General features: G+C 45.8%; 1 protein-coding gene across 1 annotated transcript in view; it reads right to left on the bottom strand.

Moving 5' to 3' along the window:
• Bmp6 (bone morphogenetic protein 6) overlaps positions 1-19644 on the bottom strand; it is a 143698-nt gene that overhangs the window by 28582 nt on the left and 95472 nt on the right. Inside the window, exon 2 of the mRNA XM_060372682.1 lies at positions 2385-2577. Coding sequence (XP_060228665.1) covers positions 2385-2577 — 193 coding nt within the window. The remainder of the gene's footprint in view (positions 1-2384; positions 2578-19644) is intronic.

The raw sequence follows: 19644 nt of genomic DNA, 5'->3' as shown, positions 1-19644 counted from the left end.
CATAAAGCTACCAGATGCACTTGTATTTAAGAGAGACATGCAGACACTGGGAAACTTCCTTGTCCTGAAATTCTGGTTCCTTATCACCATACCCCAATGGCTGCATTTCACTCATTGTGTTACTGTACCAGCTAAGACCTAACCTATAGCTTTAGTGTAATATGTCAGCACCATGACGTGTTCAAAGTGTCTGCCATGTGCTGGTCTCAAACCCGGGAGAAATGGCTGAGATGTCTGTTAACATATGAAGGCTGATGCTGATGGCCAGGCTCTCCCAGAAACTCCCAGTCCCTACTTGTTATAGGGTCTTCCTGGCTGGCATGCCCCGCCCCCCTTTACCTGGAACTCTCCAGCCCAGATACTAGGTTGGGCTTCCCCCAACCTTCAGCCCCTATATAACATAGCCATTTTGGCTACACCAGTCTTTTGGCCCAGGCCAGCCTTTCTGATCTGTGACTCCTCTTTTGTTCCCCCTTTCCAACTCTCTTCGCTTGGCCCTGCTCAATCTGGCCATGTTCACCCTAGACTCTCACAGATGTCTCTGCCTCTGGCTATGCTCTCCCCCCACCCCCTTATCTACAATAAGTCTTCACCTTAGCCCATACCTAGGAGCAGCCATGTCCTCCTTTTCTTTTTTTCATTCATCTGGTGCTGAAACCCACAAATGGCACAAATGACTTTCCTACGGTACGCACAGACCATTTGTTTCTGCTGGCTTTTGCCATCTACCAAATTTGATTCCCAATTCTAGAGTTCAGGTCATATCCTACTTCCTCCCTCCATCTGCTACTCTCCTCCTCATCAACTCCATAAGTCTCTCCTAGCTCTCAGAGCTGTTAACACCCTTTCAGGCATCCACCTGGGCGCTTGTAGCTCTGGCCTGCTACAATTACCTGGTTATTTCTCTCTGCTCATACGGGCACATCTTTAAAGACACATATCCATCTCTCTTTTCCCAAAAGCTTCAGTCTCTCACCTTCCTCTCTCCACTGCAGTCCTGCCTGCGGTGACTACCTATGACCTTTTCCTTGTCTTCTTGCCTGCTCTGTCTCTTCCTTAAGCCCTCCTAGGTACCCCCCTTCCTCTGTTGGAGCTCTAAAATTCTGAGAGTGTTCTTTGTCTCTCAGCTCCCTCCTCCAGCCCCACAGCCACCCACAGGCTCTTTCTCAGCTTCTTCTTGGGGCATACAGAGATTCCCTCCAGTGGAGCGTCCCTGGATGGACTAGAGACTGCCCAGGTGCCAGAAACTGGAGTGCTTTCAAAGCTAAAACCACCCTTCCCCGGGGGCTGCTCCTGTTCCTTGTCATCTCAGTGAGCACGCTTGCCACAGCCCCACAACAGATCCAAATGTCCAGAAGAAACCAAGGTCAGCCTGGAGTCTCTGGAACCTACTGGAAAATCAATAGTTTTCCCAGGTGGGTTAGAGTTGGTTTCTGAAAGCAAAGGAGATAATGGGCTTGCTTTGTGTAACCCCATTATCTGCCTTCTGACTCAGGAGGCAGAAGTTGGAGGACTGCAAGTTCAAGGCCAGCCTGAGCAACATGGCAACCTGCTCAAACCAAGCAAACAAACAAAACAGCCAAACCAACAGAAAACAAAGAGAAGTGTCTCAGGTCTGAGTGTGGGCTCTCCTTCCCTAGGCATTGTCCATCTTTCATGCTTCTCTTTGCATGTGCTTTCTAACTGCTGTAAGCATTATCAGTGGCTCAAGCTGCCTTCACTATCCACCTCCTGTATTCTGTTCTCTCTGAGTGATATGCTAAATAGAGGCCCAACTGTTGGTTTCCTTTCTGACTTGAACTAAATGCTTACTACCTAGTCCTCTGCCTTACCACGCTCAGAAAGATGCTGGGACAGTTTTTCCTTATTGTTAAGAGGCACTATGAATGTACTTTATTGCAGATTTCCCATCAATCAGTCTGAACTCATCTTAGAAAAAAAAAATAATTCTAACATACAGAAAAAAAGCAATTCATCATTTCCTGCATACAAATGGTAGTGTGTTTACATATGCAATCTCTTGTAAGTGCTATTCTATAATTTTGATGTATGCATTAATTTTCGCCACTCGCACATCATCAAAAATGGGGACCAAATGATAACCGTAAACAGATTAGCCCAATAAATCAGAGTCTGGCTGGTCACTAAGGATACTTACGAGGTACTACTTAAGGGCTTGCTTAGGAAAAGACAGCTATTTGAAAAGTCAACTTACTAGGAAAACACCCAGCCAGCTACACACTATCCTTCAGAACACCAGCTCTTCACGTTCAATGGCCCCTGACCTCCCGGGCACCTTTCAGAAGACACCTGAGGTCATATGAGGAGAGAGGGTGAGAAGCGGGGAGTGGGCCCCACCTTTGGGCTTCCTTGAGACTTCATACCTGTGCGGATGCTCCTGTAAGACTTGATAAACGCTGATAAGAAAAGTTTGGTTTTTAAAGCTCCCCACAACACAGTCCTTGTAGACGCGGAACTCTGCAGCCGTCACCGCCTCACCCTCGGGGATCTGGGATAGGTTGAACTTGAACTCTTTGTGGTGCTGCTGGCGAGGGGAGAACTCCTTGTCGTACTCCACTATAGGATTAAACAAGAGAGAGTGACAACTATTGTTACTCGGCTAGGCGGCATGGTCCCCAGTTTGACATCACAGATTACCAGTTACCAGCAGGGGGGTTGGGGTGGGGGATGAGTGAGACCAATGGGCTAAGGGAACACTGGCCGAATTGCCTGGTGGGCAGGGATTGAAATCCTTCCTCTTTGGTTCAGAAACTGGGACTTAAAAAGAAAATATATACGCCGTGCCTGTTAGGCTACCTTCTAAAAATCTTATGTTTATAAATAATGAGTCAGTGCTGCCCTCAGCTTTGGGTAGAAACTTCTTTTTGTAGTGGGGAGTGGGAACCCCAGAGACTCAGGTCTTCTGCAAGTCTGGTGGATAAGTGGCTACCGAGTATCCAGCACGAGTGGGGCATCTGTGTCCACCACCACTTCCAAGGCTCAGCGAGCGCTGCAGAGGCGAGGGCAGAAGGTAAGGGCCCAAGGACGAGGCGGGATGTTGTGGAACACTGTGCCTCGGGTATGACTTGCGGTTGCCCTACGACAGCGGGCCTAAGACCCACACAGGCCCATGAACATCTTGTCATGGAAGGAGTTTTATACACACACCTTACCACACACACACACACACACACACACACACACACACACGCACGCACACACGCACCACACCACACACATACCCACCCCCACGAACATACCCTGCTCCAAGGGTCTACAGGCAGTTAACAGCTGCTGGGAGAGCGGGAGACATCATCTTCTACTAGTGAGATGCCTAGGCTCCTGTACATAACCTGTTGCTCATGTCCCTGCATAACCACGAAACCCTAGGGATAGTTCATTGGGTGAAAAACAAACAAACAAACAAACAAACAGGAAAGTAGCAGGGACAGCTGGAAAGGAGGAGATTAGTGGAAGCAAGAGGGGGGGGAACATGAAAATAATGAGAGACTAACATGATCAGACTAGATGAAAGGTCATCATGAAATCCATCATTATGTAGGATTCATATGTGCTGATGACCTATCCGACCCTTCTAGCCTCTTCCCCCCTGTTGCTTTTCCTTCCCCAGTTCTCTTCATGTGTCACCATCGATAGCTGACACGAAAAGGGGGAGGCCTGAGCTGAACTTGGAAGCCGAGACACGAGTGGAAGAAAAGCAGCACATGTCTTGACATTCCAGGGGTCTCCACATTTTGCTGGCTGTCCCATGGAAATATCTGTAGAACATTACATTTATTTGAGACTTCTGTACAAGTATATAATGCATTCTTGCTCTTACCCAACCCTCTCATCTCCCTTCCACGTATCAACACAGCCAAGTCCCTTTGCTACATCCGTTGTTTCTTTGTTTTGTGACCATGGGTTTGGAACTATCCATCGGAGCCTGGTGTCCGTTGACTTTTGTTGAAGAGTCTAGGGTAATGTCGCATAGAGGATGATCCCCCTCCTAATGGAAACAAGGGCTGAAAAGTAAAGGGAGAGGCCCTGTGCTCCAGAAAGCCACTGGAGCCTTTTCAAATTTGATAGAAGATCCCAAGCAGGATAAAAGGAATGAGTGAAAAATCAACCGTGTCACTTGTTATGAATGGCTTACATAAAACAAAAATTAGAGGGGAATGAAACATACATACATGTATACATACACACACATATACACACAGTACCTGGATCCAGTTTCCCTCCTGTGGATGAATGCATAAAGGAAATGAAGCATAGAAACACTTAAATGACTTTCTGCTATCTGTGGCACACAGATGGACCTGAAAGGTTTGGTGTTAAATGAAATAAGCCAGGCTCAGAATGACAAAGCCGGCTGATCTCATGCCTACGTGGCATCTATGAAAGTCACACTCCCAGAAGCAGAGAGTCGACATGGTTGCCTGAGGTCAGAGGGAAAGAGTAGAAAGGACTGTGGAGAAAGTCCACGAGAGGGCATGTAAGTTAAATTCTGTGTGATGAATGCGATGTACAGAGCCGGTGGGCAGCACAGCGACTGCCCGGTCGTGCTGTGTTGCTTTGAGGACCTGTCAGGTATGTGAGGTATGAAGGGGTTTGTCTGCTACAGAGGGCAAAGAGAAGATCTGTGGCACACCGTCAGCCCAGGTCCCTTTTTCTATTACGTCGCAAAAGAAGCCAGACAAGAAAGTATTTGTCTTTTTTTTTTCCCCTGCATGCAGGCAAAGGCAAAAGAAATTTTCAGTTGCTGGCTATTGTTTATTGGAGTTGGCTTTCAATGGTCTGTATTTATTCCTGGGTGAGAGATACAGCATCAGACCCTGATGCTTAGTTCACAGTCATTGCCAGAGAGCATGACTGTTGCCAAAACTCTGGGATTTTTGTTGTTGTTCTGAGTAAAGAGCTGTTCCTAGGGAGGTGGGGATGGACTAGTTTGTTTCTACTGTGTTTTGAGACAGTCTTGCCATGTAGTTCAGGCTAGCCTGGGATTTGCAATAATGCCTCTGCTTCTGAGTTCTGAGAGCTGAGATTGCAAGTGTGTACCACCCACGCCCAACCTTTTTAGTTTATAAAAATTTACTTTTATTTTTAGTTACATGTACACATGTGGATCCATATGAGCATATCTACACTTGAGTGAAGGCATCTTCAGAGTCCAGAGAAGGACAATGGATCCCTAAGAGCTGGAGTTACAGGCTTTTGGGAGCTGCCCAACCTGGGTGCTAGGAACCCAACTCAAGTCCTCTGGAAGAGCAGTAAGTGCTCTTAAATGCTGAGCCATCTCTCCAGCTTTTTAATTTTTTAATGACCAGCCCAAAGAAATTGCAAGAACTAATTCATCTTTCATAAGGTAGGGGTTAGAGGGAAGAAGCCAAAAGCTAAACTGTTTGCCACCTCTAACTTCCCATTTACTCCCACATCTGTTTTCTGTCATCCCCAGAGGAAAGCTTTGGAGATTTGGCATCGTGATACAAAACAACAAACAAACCAACAAAGAACCAACAGAGCCTAGTGACCCTCTGGAAGGAAAGAGGTACTCAACGGTATCCCCCCAAACTAAGGAAAATTAGATTACTTATGTCTGCAAGGAATTCAATAAAGTTTTTTTTAAATGATGATACAGTTGTGTGACCAATCCTCTAGATCTGAGCTATTTGTTTCCTTTCTCAATTAAAAAACTTAAAAAATTAAAATCTTTAAATGTGTACAAATGCTTTGCCTGTATGTATGTATGTGTGCCATATGCATACCTGGAGTCCTCAAAGGTCAGAAGAGGGTGTGAGAGTCTCTGGAACTATGACACAGACTTGCATGCAGGCCAAACACCCATACATACAAAAATAATTGGAAAAAAATTTAATTAGATAAAGTAATCTTTTGGAAATGACATTGACAGAGACTTTCAGGGGTTCCAGATGCCACCATGTGAGTACTGGAAATCAAACCTAGATTTTCCTCTCTGCAGGAGCAGCAAGTGGCCTTAAGAGTTCTTTCCCCTCTTTCTTTCTTTCTTTCTGGAAAAAGCTTTGGCTTCAGTTAGAGTCAAATGAGGTCTGAGCAGAAAGGAGATAATGGTGTGTCCCCAGTGTGGTGGCAGGTTTGCTAGTCAGTGACTGAGAATGAAAAGCAAGATTGTTGAAGAGTTCACACAAGGACGGCCACACAGAAGGTGGATTACCTTTCTCTAAAGCTGATCCACCTTCTAAATTATCACTGTTGGTTAAAAATGAATCAGATCTGATTTCTTGAAGAGATTTTCTTTAAAAAAAAAAAAGTCACATGTCCTTTCTATGGGACCTTTAGAAGTCTTAATTTTAATATAGTTAAATGAAGATGGGTTTCTTAGAGATTCCTTAGAATATGCATAAGAATTCTTCACAGAATTCTTTCCATCTCTTACTAGGAACAGAAAAAAATATGTACATGAAATGAAATACATGAAAGTAAGATATTTTAGTTGCAAGAAGCAGAGGGACAGAAACAATTTTCAATAAGTGGGAAACGTGGATCGCCATTCTCAGCAAGCCATTCTCAGCAAGCCATGTTACTAAATCTGTAACCTGCTTCTGGCTGTGGACTGGGACACGTGGGAAACTGAAGCATTTCCTATGCTGTTGTAGGTTTTGGGCTTCCTCAGATGCCTGTGGGAGAAAGACAGCTACTGTGAAAGAAGTCTCTCATCCGGAAATGTCCCTGTTATGAGGAAGCCCAGGTTAGGGCAGAAGTGCACAGAGGTGTGGGGGAAGAAGAGAGGAGTAGAAATGATAGAGAGGAAAAGAAAATACGGAGAACTGTCTAGCCACACCACATTTGTTCATTTTTAGTTTTGAGGGCTCTTTAAAGGTTTGTTTATTTAATCCCAGCACCCAAGAGACAGAGGCAGGTGGATCTGTGAGTTTGAGGCCAGCCTGGTCTACAAAGCAAGTTCCAGGACAACCAAGACTACACAGAGAAACCGTGTCTCGAGAGAGAGAGAGAGAGTGTGTGTGTGTGTGTGTGTGTCACTGTATGTGTAAAATGTTCATACAGTACCAGAGAGGGCCAGAAAACAGCATCATATTCCCTGAGTGGCTTTGAGCCACCTAATGTGAGCGCTGGAAGTTGAACCTGGCTCCTCTCAAGAGCAGCAAGCACTTCCTTAACTGCTGAGCCATCTATCTTTCCAGCTAAAGAGTTTTGTTTTTGGAAACAAGTTCTTACGCAGCCCAAACTTGCCTTGAACTCACTATGTCTACTAGGCTGGCCTTGAACTACTGATCCTGCCACCATCAGGACTGGGCTTACAGGCAGGTAACCATGTTCTGCTCAGTTGAGGAAGCCACCTTGGACATCCAGTTCACTGGAGCTTTGGATACATCCAGCCACAGCCATCACCTGACACGAGAAGCCTTGAGGAAGAAGCATCTTGCTGAACCCAGTCATTTCAATCACAGTGCATTGTTGTTTTCTGCTACTACATTTTTGGAGATTTGTTTAACAGTAACAGGCAAATGACTCAAGGAAAAGAAAATGGGAAGAGAAGAAGAAGAAGAAGAGGAGGAAGAGGAAGAAGGAACTATGAAAGGAAGGAGGAGGAGGAAGGGAAATGTGATCCTACTAAAAAGGGGAGGTTACATGTGATTCTTAAGTCTGAAGACTGTCCAATAGAGGGAGGCTCCGCACAGGCATAAGAAAGAGCCCTGACATAGGTGGGTGGTGCATGCGTGTAATCAGGAGGAGGCGGCTAGGGGATCAAAAATTCAAGAACAGCATGGAGAGAGATGACTCAGTTGACAAAGCACAAGCAGGAGGACTTAAGCCTGGCCCCCAGCACCCACATATTAAGTGAGGGGGTGTGCATCTATATAACCCTGGCACTTGTGAGAGTGGGGTAGGAGGCAGAGACTGGATGACTCCTAGCGCTTCCAGGCCAGCCTGTTTAGGGTTCAGTGAGAGACCCTGCCTCAAAAAACTAAGGTGAGAGACAATGAAGGCAAATACCTTAGGTTGATCACTGGTCTCCTTACACATGTACATTTGTGCATATACACACCCACATGCATACACACACAAACACACACAGTATAAGCCAAATGCTCAACTCAAAACAGAAACAAAAAAAAAGGGTAAAGCATCTAGCAAATTCTCTCACACATACAAAGAGAAGGATCCTAGAAACAAGAAGGCATTACTTTATTACGATGTGAATTCACACCCCTTGCCCTCTAGGGACGCTTTCCCTTCTCGGACAACATCAAACATTCTTTTATCCTCTTCAGAGGAGATTCAGTCTCTAGGACCCCGAGGACCTCTGACTATTGCCTGCGTCTTTCACCTCCCCCCACATCTGTACCATAGCATGGGTGGTCCTACCTTCCTTCCGGTAATGACAGTACGTAGCCATCACTACTGAAGTTTGCTGAGAGATCCGTGTTTCTCGGCTATCATTTTGCACAGTGTGTGTGCTCATGGCTTACAGGGACATATGACATAAATATGACTTAGGTTGCTGCCTCCACGTGCATCTGAAGACCTGATAACAGCACAGTTTGAGCGCCCAGCGTCCCCCTCGGGCTCGTGTGTTTCAAGGCCTGACCTCCATCTCAGGCACTGCTTTGGAAGGATGCGGAGACTCACTGGACGAAGTGTATCCCTGGGGCTGGACTTTAAAGTTTCTTAGCCTTGTCCTACTTCCTGCCTACTTCCTGCTTCCTAACTGCAGGTGTGATGTCACTAGTTGCCCGAGCCATCTCATAGTCCTGCTGCCAGTGTGGACTGTGTCCTTTCTTAATCCCGGAGCCAAAATAAACCTCTGCGTGTGGGTGTGAAATCTCGGCTTCCCTTTGTGTTTCTTGGGTGTCGTCTGCAGTGTGCTTGGGTTACAGCATCCACCAGCTGAGTGGGGATGACATTTCCCGAGATCAGGTGAGGCATCTATCTGTCGCAGCCCAGCGCATCGTGCAAACGTGCACAGTAACTGCAGTGATGACCACAGGCAGTCATTTGAGCGTCCAGTCTTGTGAGCACGATTCAGAACGGGCTTTGCCGAGTCCCTCGACAGTGCCAATTAATATTTGCGGTAATTTAGCCTTGTCTTTCAGAATGGTGTACCCTCCCCAAAGGGCACTTATGCCATCACACTCTTGTCCTCTATGGTAAAACAGTGCTGTGCCCTCCTAGGCAATCATTCCGAGAATTTTTACTTCAAGGACCAGTTAAAGAGTTGTTCTTTTTTTTTTTTTTTTAACCTTGTACGAGGTCAACGACTCTTTCTGTTTGTCCTTCGTAAGGTCAGTGAAAACAAAACAATGCACCACATTCTTTCAGCTGTCCCATTTCTACAACAGTATATTTGTTTTAACACCAAATAAAACACAAAGAACACTACTGAAAAACAGAATGGATTCCATCCTTTGAATGGAACAAATTTGGTTTACAAAACTCACTTTATTCTGTTTGCCTCAGATTCTACCTGCTTAGATTTCAGACCAGCCCAGGATCTTGGGCCACAGTAAAAGATCCATCCTCACCCTGGGGACAAAAATGACAGCTTTAAGGACAGCTGGCTCCTGCAGCTTGCGGAGGCAGGCCCTAAAACAGGGCAAGGAAGAATCAATCTAACCCTAGAATGTGACCAGTGCCACCGCACTCCAGCCTGGCCCAACCCTGCCTCGGCCCCACAGTGGCCCAAATCATGAACAGCACGCCTACCACGCCTTGCCTCTTAAAAACAAATACTTCCGCTACATACGTGTGAGTCACTGTAATTCAGACAGTATCGCTCTTCTCTTTCCCCTTGAAGTTATTTTTCTCTTAGAGGCTGGGTGGAGACTTGAGAAGGCACTTAGGAATAAAGGACAGGCATGTTCACAGTGAGAGTGCGGGTGGTCCCTGCAAGATGGCCACCTGCTTCAGATGGGTCTACCGAAAGACACGGGCGTTTCCTTACAAGAGTTGGTGGGCCCTGCTGACTGGTCACACTCTCTTCTTCATCCTTACCATAAATGGATCTGTTTGAAAACATGGGATAGTCCTTACAAGAGCTGGCATAGGTGTGGAGAAGGTGGATGGTACGCTGCTGTGAAGAACGGCAATTCAGCATGCTCACTGTGGACTTACCACAGGACCAGGCATTATGGCCCCGGCACAGAAGTGATGTTTCTAACAGTCAAGGGACAAAAGCCAGGCAAGCATCCCGCAATGTACAAAATATGGTGTGTGACCTCAATAAAATAGTCTTCAGTCTTAGAGGGGGAAGAATCTTCTCACACATACTATGGTATCGATGATTTGAGGCATTGTGCTTAGCGAAATAAACCAGATACAAATGGATATACAGTACATGGTTACATTTACATGATATCTTAGGTCAAAGTCAGAGACAGAGAGGAGAATCCTGTTGCCAGGAGCTGAGGGCAGGGAAACTAGAAATTAGTGGTGAGTGAGTAGAGTTTCAGTTTGGAAGATGAAAATGTTCTGAGGATGGATACAGAGCAACATGAATCTACTTGATACTGTAGAGCTGCATACCCAAAGGTTTTTACTTAGAGGGCTGGGAAGATGTCTGAGCAGTTAAAGCGCTTGCTGCTCTTGCAGAGAGCCTGGGTTTGGTTCCTGGCACCCATAAGGCAGTTCACAACCAACTGTAATTCCAGTTCCAGGGAAACCTAGGCCACCTCTGCCCTCTGCAGACACCACGCATGCTTATGTTGCACATACAAACATGCCAGCAAGCGCTTAAACACATGAAAAAATAAAAAGACACATCTGGGGCTGGAGAGATGACTCAGTGGTTAAGAGCACTGTCGGCTCTTCCAAAGGACCGGGGTTCAATTCCCAGTACCCACATGGCAGCTCATAGCCAATTCCAGGGGATCTGACACCTTCGCACTGATGTTCATAAAATAAAATTCAATTAAAACTGATACATCTTTAAAAACAACAGATTTAGGCTATGTGCATTTTTACCGCCATAAAAAATAGCCTACTAAAGGGAGACATTATATTTGTCACATAATCACACCCAGCTAAATTAAAACATTCTTTACTCTCCTGGGATAACTAATCCATCAAGTTTTCTCAAACATTTCAAAAATTTATCTTTCTATATTTGGCCTAATGGAAGTGGAGGTCCCAGTTGAGGACTTCCTTTTCAATTGGTTGTTTTGTCTATTGAGTCTTTTTTTTTTTTTTTTTTAAAGCTGGTTAACCAGACATAAGAGGAACTCCATTAGACCAAATTAAAAAAAAAAAAAAATAGAGCTAACAACATGAATGGCAACGTGAGAAATACTTCCTTTAAAATCATGGAGAAGATGACTCTCATTTTCAGTGCTGCGCTAGGGGCTAAGTCAGAAGAGTCACAGGGGCGGGAGACCCATGCATCTAACATACAGCCCAGGCTAGCCTCAAGCTCAGGTGAGTGATCCCTTTGCTTCTGGCTCGCTGAGTGCTGGGCTCACAGGTACAGTCCACCACAGCCGACATCATTTGGCATTTCTGCGGTTGTGTTCGGGGGAGGCTTGGTGACACCCTCTCTCACAGTACGCTTTTGGATTCTGCTGGGATTGAACCCTCTCTTCCTGAGACCTGACCTGCTTCTCAGAGCTCTGGCAGATCACCTGGAGAATGTCTCATCCTGGTGGTTTTATGAGGGAAGGTTTGTGTGTACATGCCTGATTGTGTGTGTGTGTGTGTGTGTGTGTGTGTAGGGGCCTGTGTGCACACATGTGAAGGCCAGAGGACAACCTTGAGTGGTATACCTCAGGAGCTGACTGACTACCTTGGGTTGGTTTTTTTGTTTTTGTTTTTTATCTTTTTTTGTTTTTGTTTTTTGTTTTTTATCTTTATGTTGTTTGTTTGTTAGTGTATTTTAGTGAGACCTGGGGCTCACAGACCTGGGGCCTACTGTCTTAAAGAAATAATTTCCTAACTATTATAAATTCCCCATTTCCCCTTTCTTCACTGGTCTCATTAAATATTGTTTTTCTTCTCACTATTGCTTAATTTGATTATAAAAAGATACTTTAATATGGCTATTTTTCCAAAAGGCATCTGTGTCTGAATTATATCTGTTGAGGTTATCTAGAGAGGAGCTAAGAAGAAATCTGAGCTGGTACAGTGCTTGTTACACAACTACAAGGGGCCTGAACAGACTTCTTGGTTCCCACAAATTAGGCCCCATGCTGGAGAGTGGCTCCTATGTCCCTCCCATCCCCGCCCCCTTACCCTTCCCACAGTCCTGGCTGGTCTCAGCTAGGCATGGTGTCTTGTGTCTGTAATCTCAAAGCCGAGGCAATGAAGCCAGGTACATTTCTGGGGCTAACTGGTCAACCAGCCTATCCGAATTGGAAATATCTAGGTCGGCGGAAGGCCCAGTCTTATACAACAAAGAATGACTCCCAAGCATGTCCTCTGGCCTTCACGTATTTACCCATCCCTGTACCTCTACGCCTCTTCACTGCTTCCCCACACATGTGTACCTGCACATGCACACACATGTAAAAAATTGCCTGGAGAAAAATAAAGAGACTGCTTATTTCAACGAAAAGCTCAGAGAGAAAAGGAAATGAAAATGAAGAAAGACAGCAGAAAAACCTGCTTACTATACAACTATAGGCTGGGAGCAGTGGCACACTCCTGTAATTCCAGCAACTCAGGGAGGCAGAGGCAGGCGGATCGCTGTGAGTTCAACGCAATTCTGGTCTACAAAGCGAGTTCAAGGTAGCAATGGCTACACAGAGAAACCCTGTCTCAAAAAACAAAAACAAAATGAAACACACACACACATATTTCTCCCTCACTAACTCGACTGACTTCCTGGGTAATTCTGTCTAGATTAGTCAAAGCAGTTTCAGGAATCCCCATCCAAATGCTCATGTTTCCAGATGCTTCATGTTTCTGCTGATAGTTATATACCAGACTAAAATTCTTAAAAAGGAAAAGCAGCTTTAGTCCATTGTGTTGACTAATGCAAGCAAATTTGTGTAAGATGGCATAGTTAACAATTTTAGGGAACAAGGACATTCCTGTTGTCTAAGGGCTGTGATGGCATCAGCCTTCTGACTTACATAGCATAAGTCAGTAACTAGTAACTTGACTAGTAAAATGACACCAAATTGTACTTTCTAACTCGCTTTTAATGACGGGGAGGTGAAGGGCTTGGCATGGAGGTTCATCAGCCATTTATTAGCTTACTTAGGGATGGGGGTCTCCTAAAGCCTAGACTGGTCTTGAACTCACTACATAGCCAAGAGTTATCTTGAACTGCTGCTCTTCCCTCTCTTACTGGTCTGGTGTTGGCCTTATAGACGTGTGCCACCACATTCAGTTTATAAAATGCTGGGGCTGGAACTCAGGGCTCCCTGTGTACTACATAAAAACTCTACTAACTGAGCTGCCGTCCCTATTCCCACCAAATATTTATAAACATGAATGTTCTTGGATCTCCTAGATAAAAAGAATTCATTTTTTTTTCCTGGCTGTTTTTCAAATACTTCTTTAAACTTTTAAGTTTTTATTTTAAATGATGACTTGACTTGGGGGCTTGAGGCTCCAAAATTACGAGAGAGGTCCCTTCAGCAAGCTTTGGCTCAGTGGTGCCATCTTTCTGGCACAGTGACGCTGATACAGCCCACTAGAATAGGATCTACTATACCTATTCTGATTTCACCAAGTATCTATAGCACGTGTTTAGGTGGGCACATAACGCAATGCCGTGGCACTGAACCGTATGCACAGATTCACATGCCTACCACCAACACACAGGTCCAGATAGCTCTGTTGTCACAAAAGCACTTCCTTGGGCTATCTTTCTGTTCCGATGTATTGGTAGGAATAGTTTAGCAAATAAGTGTGCTTGCACATACATGCTTACACACACACAGGGAGGGTGAGCACATGGTTTAGAGCAAACATTTAGTATCTGCATAGTCACTAATATGAATGTTCTTGGATCTCCTAGATAAAAAGAATTCATTTTTTTTTTTTTGATAAATGGCAACCCAAGCCATTTATTATTAGTGTCATTATTATGATTGTTGTTTTGAGACAGGATATGATGGAGCCCAGGCTGGCCTCAAAGATGGGAAAATACCAGAGCACGACCTTGAACTTCTGATCCTCCTGCCTTTACCTCCCAAGCACTAGGATCACAGGTGTGGGCCGCTGTACCCAGCTCGTGTGCTGCTGGGAACAGAACTCGGGGCCTCGTGCATGCAAGGCAGGCAGGCACCTTAGTGAGTGAGCTATGCCTACCAAGTCGTCAAGTCACTTATCACATTTCGCAACCACTTTCACACACCCCAAATAGGTATTAATGGAAGGTGCTTGGTAGCTCCAACGATTTGTGTCTCACTAGGAAAACGAGCAGATCTCAGCTCCCGTCAGGAAGCACATTTGGCATCCAACAAACCGTGTATCAGGAACTCAGGGTACCGTTAATATCAGAAAACTACACCCTTTGCCCACTTGCAAGTGGAGTAGATAAAGCAACCAGGCCACATTTAGGGAAACCCAATGTGCACAGTATGCTTTTTTTTTTCCACAAGTGATTTAAAAAAAAAAAAATTCACATATTTGGTCAAAACAGATAGAACGACCTAAGAAGAAAAGCAGACACTCCCCTCACCTCCCACTTGCACAGCAGAGCCATGCTGGACAGCATGAGGAACGGGGAGGGAGGAGGGTGAGCCTGGACTCGCTGTGTCACACAAGCAGCTCCTTTTCTCAGGCCTGGTCTCTGCGGAGGCCCCTTCTCGGCTTTGGCTCTCACTAAGAATGCCTTCCAAGTGCGCTCGCTCTTCTTTTATCTCCGAGAAAGTACACAGCGGCGTGTGCACCTGTAGGTTCCTAGTTTCTATCAGTTCTGGGAAAAAAGCGCCTTTTCTCTCAGCTTTAAGCCTCTGCTTCGTTCTCTTTATTGCCTCTTCAAAAATGACAGCTGGATGAATGACAGACTTCCTCTCGTGGACACTCTAAGGCAAGGGGCCCACGGATTATCTGCTCCGAAAACTTCTGTATTTTGAAGTCTTATCTTTCCAGTTTCTACTTTTGGGAAAGAAATTGCTTGGAAATGTTTGGGAAACATTTGGGACACATCCCTCTTAAATCTCAAGGATTTTTTTTTTTTTTTTTAAGAAACAGCTTTAAAAAGAAAAGCATTTACAAAGCAGTACTACGTACTACGTAAGTGAGGTAGAACAAAGACTACCACCACCAATACAATCGACGGGAATCAAAGGCCAAAGGCCACTAATGTTTACAACTTCAGCCACTCTCTTTATGCTCATCCCTCCCGGCTGTTCTTCCTGAAAGGGTGTGTTCGCTCCCAGGCACATGTGTCTCCAGATACACACACACACACACACACACACACACACACGTGCGTGTGTGCGCGCGCGCGCCTCCACTTCCTTGAGGTCCCGTCCTCTCCCAGTAGAGCTAGAGGCTGACAATCGAGCTGCAGCACAGTGCTTTGTTTTTAGAACTTTTTTATTTTTAGCTTATGCTTTTAAAAATTTAAACCATAAGTTGGGTGGCTTCTAGACCATAGGAATTTATTCCCCACAGTTGGGGGAAGAGGCCAGAAGGTCAGGATCAAGCCAGCATATCCAGGGTTTGCTGAGGGCCTGCTTCCCACACGGAACTGTCTTCTTACTATGTTCCCACATGGTTCCCAGGCTGAGACAGCTGTATTTAGGCTCCTTTTCTTCCTCTGTGGTTCTGAGGGAATGAAACCACAGCTACAGGTATGCTAACCATGTATTTCGCTAAACTATGCTCTTTCTCACGCACCCCTTTCCTTTACAAATAGAATTCATTTTCATTTTTGATCACGTGTACACGTGTGTGCCAGGAGTGGGGGTTGGGAGCATGTGCACAAAAGTCCGGAAAAAGTTGTTAGTTCCCCTGGAGCTGGAGTTACAAGCAGTTGTGAGCCACCTGCTGTGAGCGCTGGGAATCAAACACAGGTCTTCTGGATGAGCAGGAAACAGTCCTAACTGCTGAGCCAGCCCCAGGAAACCCCATCTATAAATATGAATTCTAATTCCATTCAGGAGGGCTCTGGCCTGACACAATCACCTCCCAGAGGCCCCACCTTCTCATGCCACCCCATTAGTTATTAGTTACTGGGTCTCAACATGAGAATCCAGAAGGAAGAGGGGACGCCAGTGTTCGGTCTCTCAGAGTGATGCAGCGCTCTTCTGAATCGTCCTTTGAGGGGCTGGAGAGATGGTTCTGCGGGTAAAAGCTTGTACTACGCCTGGAGAGAACCCAAGGTTCGGTTCCCAGCACTTATGCCAGACGGCCAACAACCGTAACTCCAGCTTCAGGGGATCTGATGCCCTCTTATGGCCTCTTTGGGCATTGCATGCACATGTGCATGGCTCACATACACACATAATTAGACAGAATAACTAAATCCTTAACTCTTCCTTTAACACTCAATTGGCAAGCATTCTGCTACAATTTAGATCTTATGTGCACCCCAAAAGTCCATGTGCTAAAGTCTTGGCCTACAGCCTAGTACCAATATCGGATTACTGGATGGCAACGGAACTATTAAGGCATGGACCAACAGGAAGTCTTAAGTCACTGTGAATGAATGAAATCTGCATCTGTTACTTTTCTCATCACCATGACAGAAGGAGGAAAAGTATTTATTGCAGCTCACCATCTCAGAGCATCTGTCCATCATGGCAAGAAGGGTGTGGTGACACAAAGCATTTCACAGCATGGTGGCCAGAGAGCAGAGAAAGGGAGACCGGAAAGGCCACGACATAACGTTTCCAATGACCTACTTCCTTCAGCAAGGTCCTACTTCCCAAAGTTTCCAGAACCTCTCAGAAGAGGACCACTACCCTGGGACCAAGCATTCAAATCATGAGCCTCCAGGGAACATTTCGTAATATTCAGGACATCACAGGATTCCATGTCCTCTTTCACACCCATGAGGTGGGCAACTGTATTCTCCTTGTGATTTTGACAATGAAAAGCTGCCTTAGCACAGGTGTAAAAGTGGCAGAGCCAAGTGCTCATAGGCAGTTGCTCAAACACAGGCAGATGAACCACAGCTGAACGAACCTTTCCTCTTTGTATGTGCATCACCTTTGGTGCATGTTATAGTGACCGACAGCTGCCTTCCCTCACCTTGCCTAACCCCAGGGGTTTTGGTGCCCTCTACTCTACGTTCCCATAATGCCTCCCATGGGAATCAGCAGCAGCGGGTCCCTTCCTTGTAGGAATGGCCATTATCTGCTGCCCTGTAAGCTCACAGGGCAAGAAGCTCCATGCATGTGCACCTCCAAGCCTCCAAGAGAGGGAGGGCTGAGCATTGGCAGCTCAGGAGTAAGAAACAAATGAATAAGCTATGATTGGACATTGTGCCCTGGGCCCTGGAACATGCTCAGGGGTAGTGTGGAGTGAGAACGGAAGCCAGGCGTCTGACCTCTGCCCCAGCGAGCTTTCTCCTGAGATCCAGGGTTAGTTCTAGAAGACAGTCACCTGGCTGGAAGAGGTGGACAGCACACCTGCCCAAGGCGGCTGATTTTAAAGCTGCAATCCTGTAGCCCCAGCTAACCAGTACTTATTTTGCTTCAGGATCCAAACTCCAAGCATGCTAAGTTTTATAAGACAAAAAATAAAAAAAAAATTAATCCAATAAAGTTATTTCAATTATGGTCAAGCGGTAGCACAGGTCGACATGCACGGGAGGGGCGAATGAATCTCTACATCGCATCCTTCATTCATTTCATTCAGAGAAGTAGATTTCTGACTCCTTATTTCTTTCTCTTCCATTTAAAAAAAAATCATTGTGAAATTTATGTGATGTAAAACAAACCAATTTCAAGTAAATGATTTGGCAGCATTTAGGATACTGATATCATACACTTCAACCTTTAGCCGACCCCAGGAAATTTCATCTCCCCAAAATAAAACGGATGAAATGGTAGTTCCGCATTCATTGCCTATCTCAATGTACCGTCAACTGCACAACGCAACCAAGAGGAAAGAAGTCGGGAAATCCGGTGCAGACTGTCAATGTTATGTGCCTGTCTTGGTGGCCAGCACACAGTAGGGTCACCATGAACATGTGTTGACAGAAATGGGGTTAATCTGGAGGAGTCACAGAAGAAAGTGGGGGACGGTGAACTGGATCGATGCTGCAGACTGACACTCAAAAACCCGGACACAATCTCCCTCCCCGATCAGCATCTCGGGAAGGGTGAGGCGGGAGGCTGGAGACTGAGCAAAGACAAGAGGGGGCTCTTCTTGCCAGAGAAAACTCTGGCAGAGTTAACAAGCCAGGAGCCCTCATCAAATGGCTTTTGTGTGTTCTTTTGAAAGCCAGTAACCCAGTGTGCGGAAGATAGGGTAGGCCGATGGTGTGAGATTCAGAGGCATTTCTTTCTGGCTGGGTCCAAGTGGCTTAACTGTTTGCTGTCTCTCTGGGTGGCCATAGAAATCTAGACAGTGTTATGTTATTTTATCATGTATTGAACTCTGGCGTCCAAAGTCGTTTCAGTGGATTTGCCCGTGTTCATTCTTTTGGTGAAGAGGGCTGCCGGTTGAGATGGGGTAGAAGAAGTGACGAGAGCTTTTCTCGCGAAACATAATCTGTAGATGCTGACCACTCCTCTGGGCACAGAGATGCTGTCGTTCCTTTTGTTGTGAGCCTTGTTTATCAGTCTCCCCACCAGCAGGGATTGTGTTAACATCTGCTTATCCGACCAACACATTTCATTGCTTCCAGGAAAACATGGAGGGGAGGACACGTAAAAACCTCCAAAATAGAAAATCATCTCCTGAACAATTAAGAGTTGAACTGTGTTGGTTTGGACAACCTTTTCTCAAACTGGGTGGCAGAAAGAAAGAAAACCCCACCCCCTAGAAATAAATTAAATCCTAGCTTTCGTCACAGTGGGCTTAACTATGACAATGGAGCTGTTTGGTTCAATGAAACATTCAAGTTTTAAAAGTAAAAAAAAAAAAGAAAAAAGTAACCAAGAGGCCAGTCTCCTGCTTCAGTTCCCAGGGTCACCAAGGTTCATATTCCTATCAAATTACACCGCATCAGATAACCTATTATAATCCATGGCACAGCACCCGGTGTGCAACCACAGGGATGTGGGCACAGAGTCCGTTCTCATGATCCTTTCCAACCTCAACTGCATGTGGTTGGCACAGGGCAGTCTAGGCTGTGAGGCGACCCCATGTCCCTAGCCAGAGCCACCTGCACACAGCCCTCCTCATGCTTCATCTCTGTAACACTCGGGACAGTGGCAGATGAAAAAGAAAACACAGGCGTGTCCCAAAGGTGAGGCGGGTGAGGAGAGGGAGTTCTGCTTTGTGTTTCGTCTGGCTCAAGGGGCTCCCCCCACCCTACCCCTTGCCCAGTTCCCAGCAGGCTAGGCTAGGGAGCTATTTGCATCCCACCCCCACACCGTAGTGTCTTTTCATTCTTGGGTTTAGAACCCTAAGGCAACAACACACAACCATGTTAAGACCCTCATCATGTGGTGCCAAGCCTTGGCCTTTAGTGTGACTAGGAAATCTTCCACTGTGTGACTTTGCTGCTGCCAGGTCAGCCAGTGTTTGAGCAGTATAGATCTGCTGACTTCAGGGGCATTGCCCTCTCACTGGACA

This window comes from Meriones unguiculatus, chromosome 19, assembly GCF_030254825.1.
Source record: "Meriones unguiculatus strain TT.TT164.6M chromosome 19, Bangor_MerUng_6.1, whole genome shotgun sequence".
Classification (NCBI taxonomy): Eukaryota; Metazoa; Chordata; class Mammalia; order Rodentia; family Muridae; genus Meriones; species Meriones unguiculatus.
Note: the sequence above shows the minus strand (reverse complement) of the source record. Positions and strands in the feature narration are given on the sequence as shown.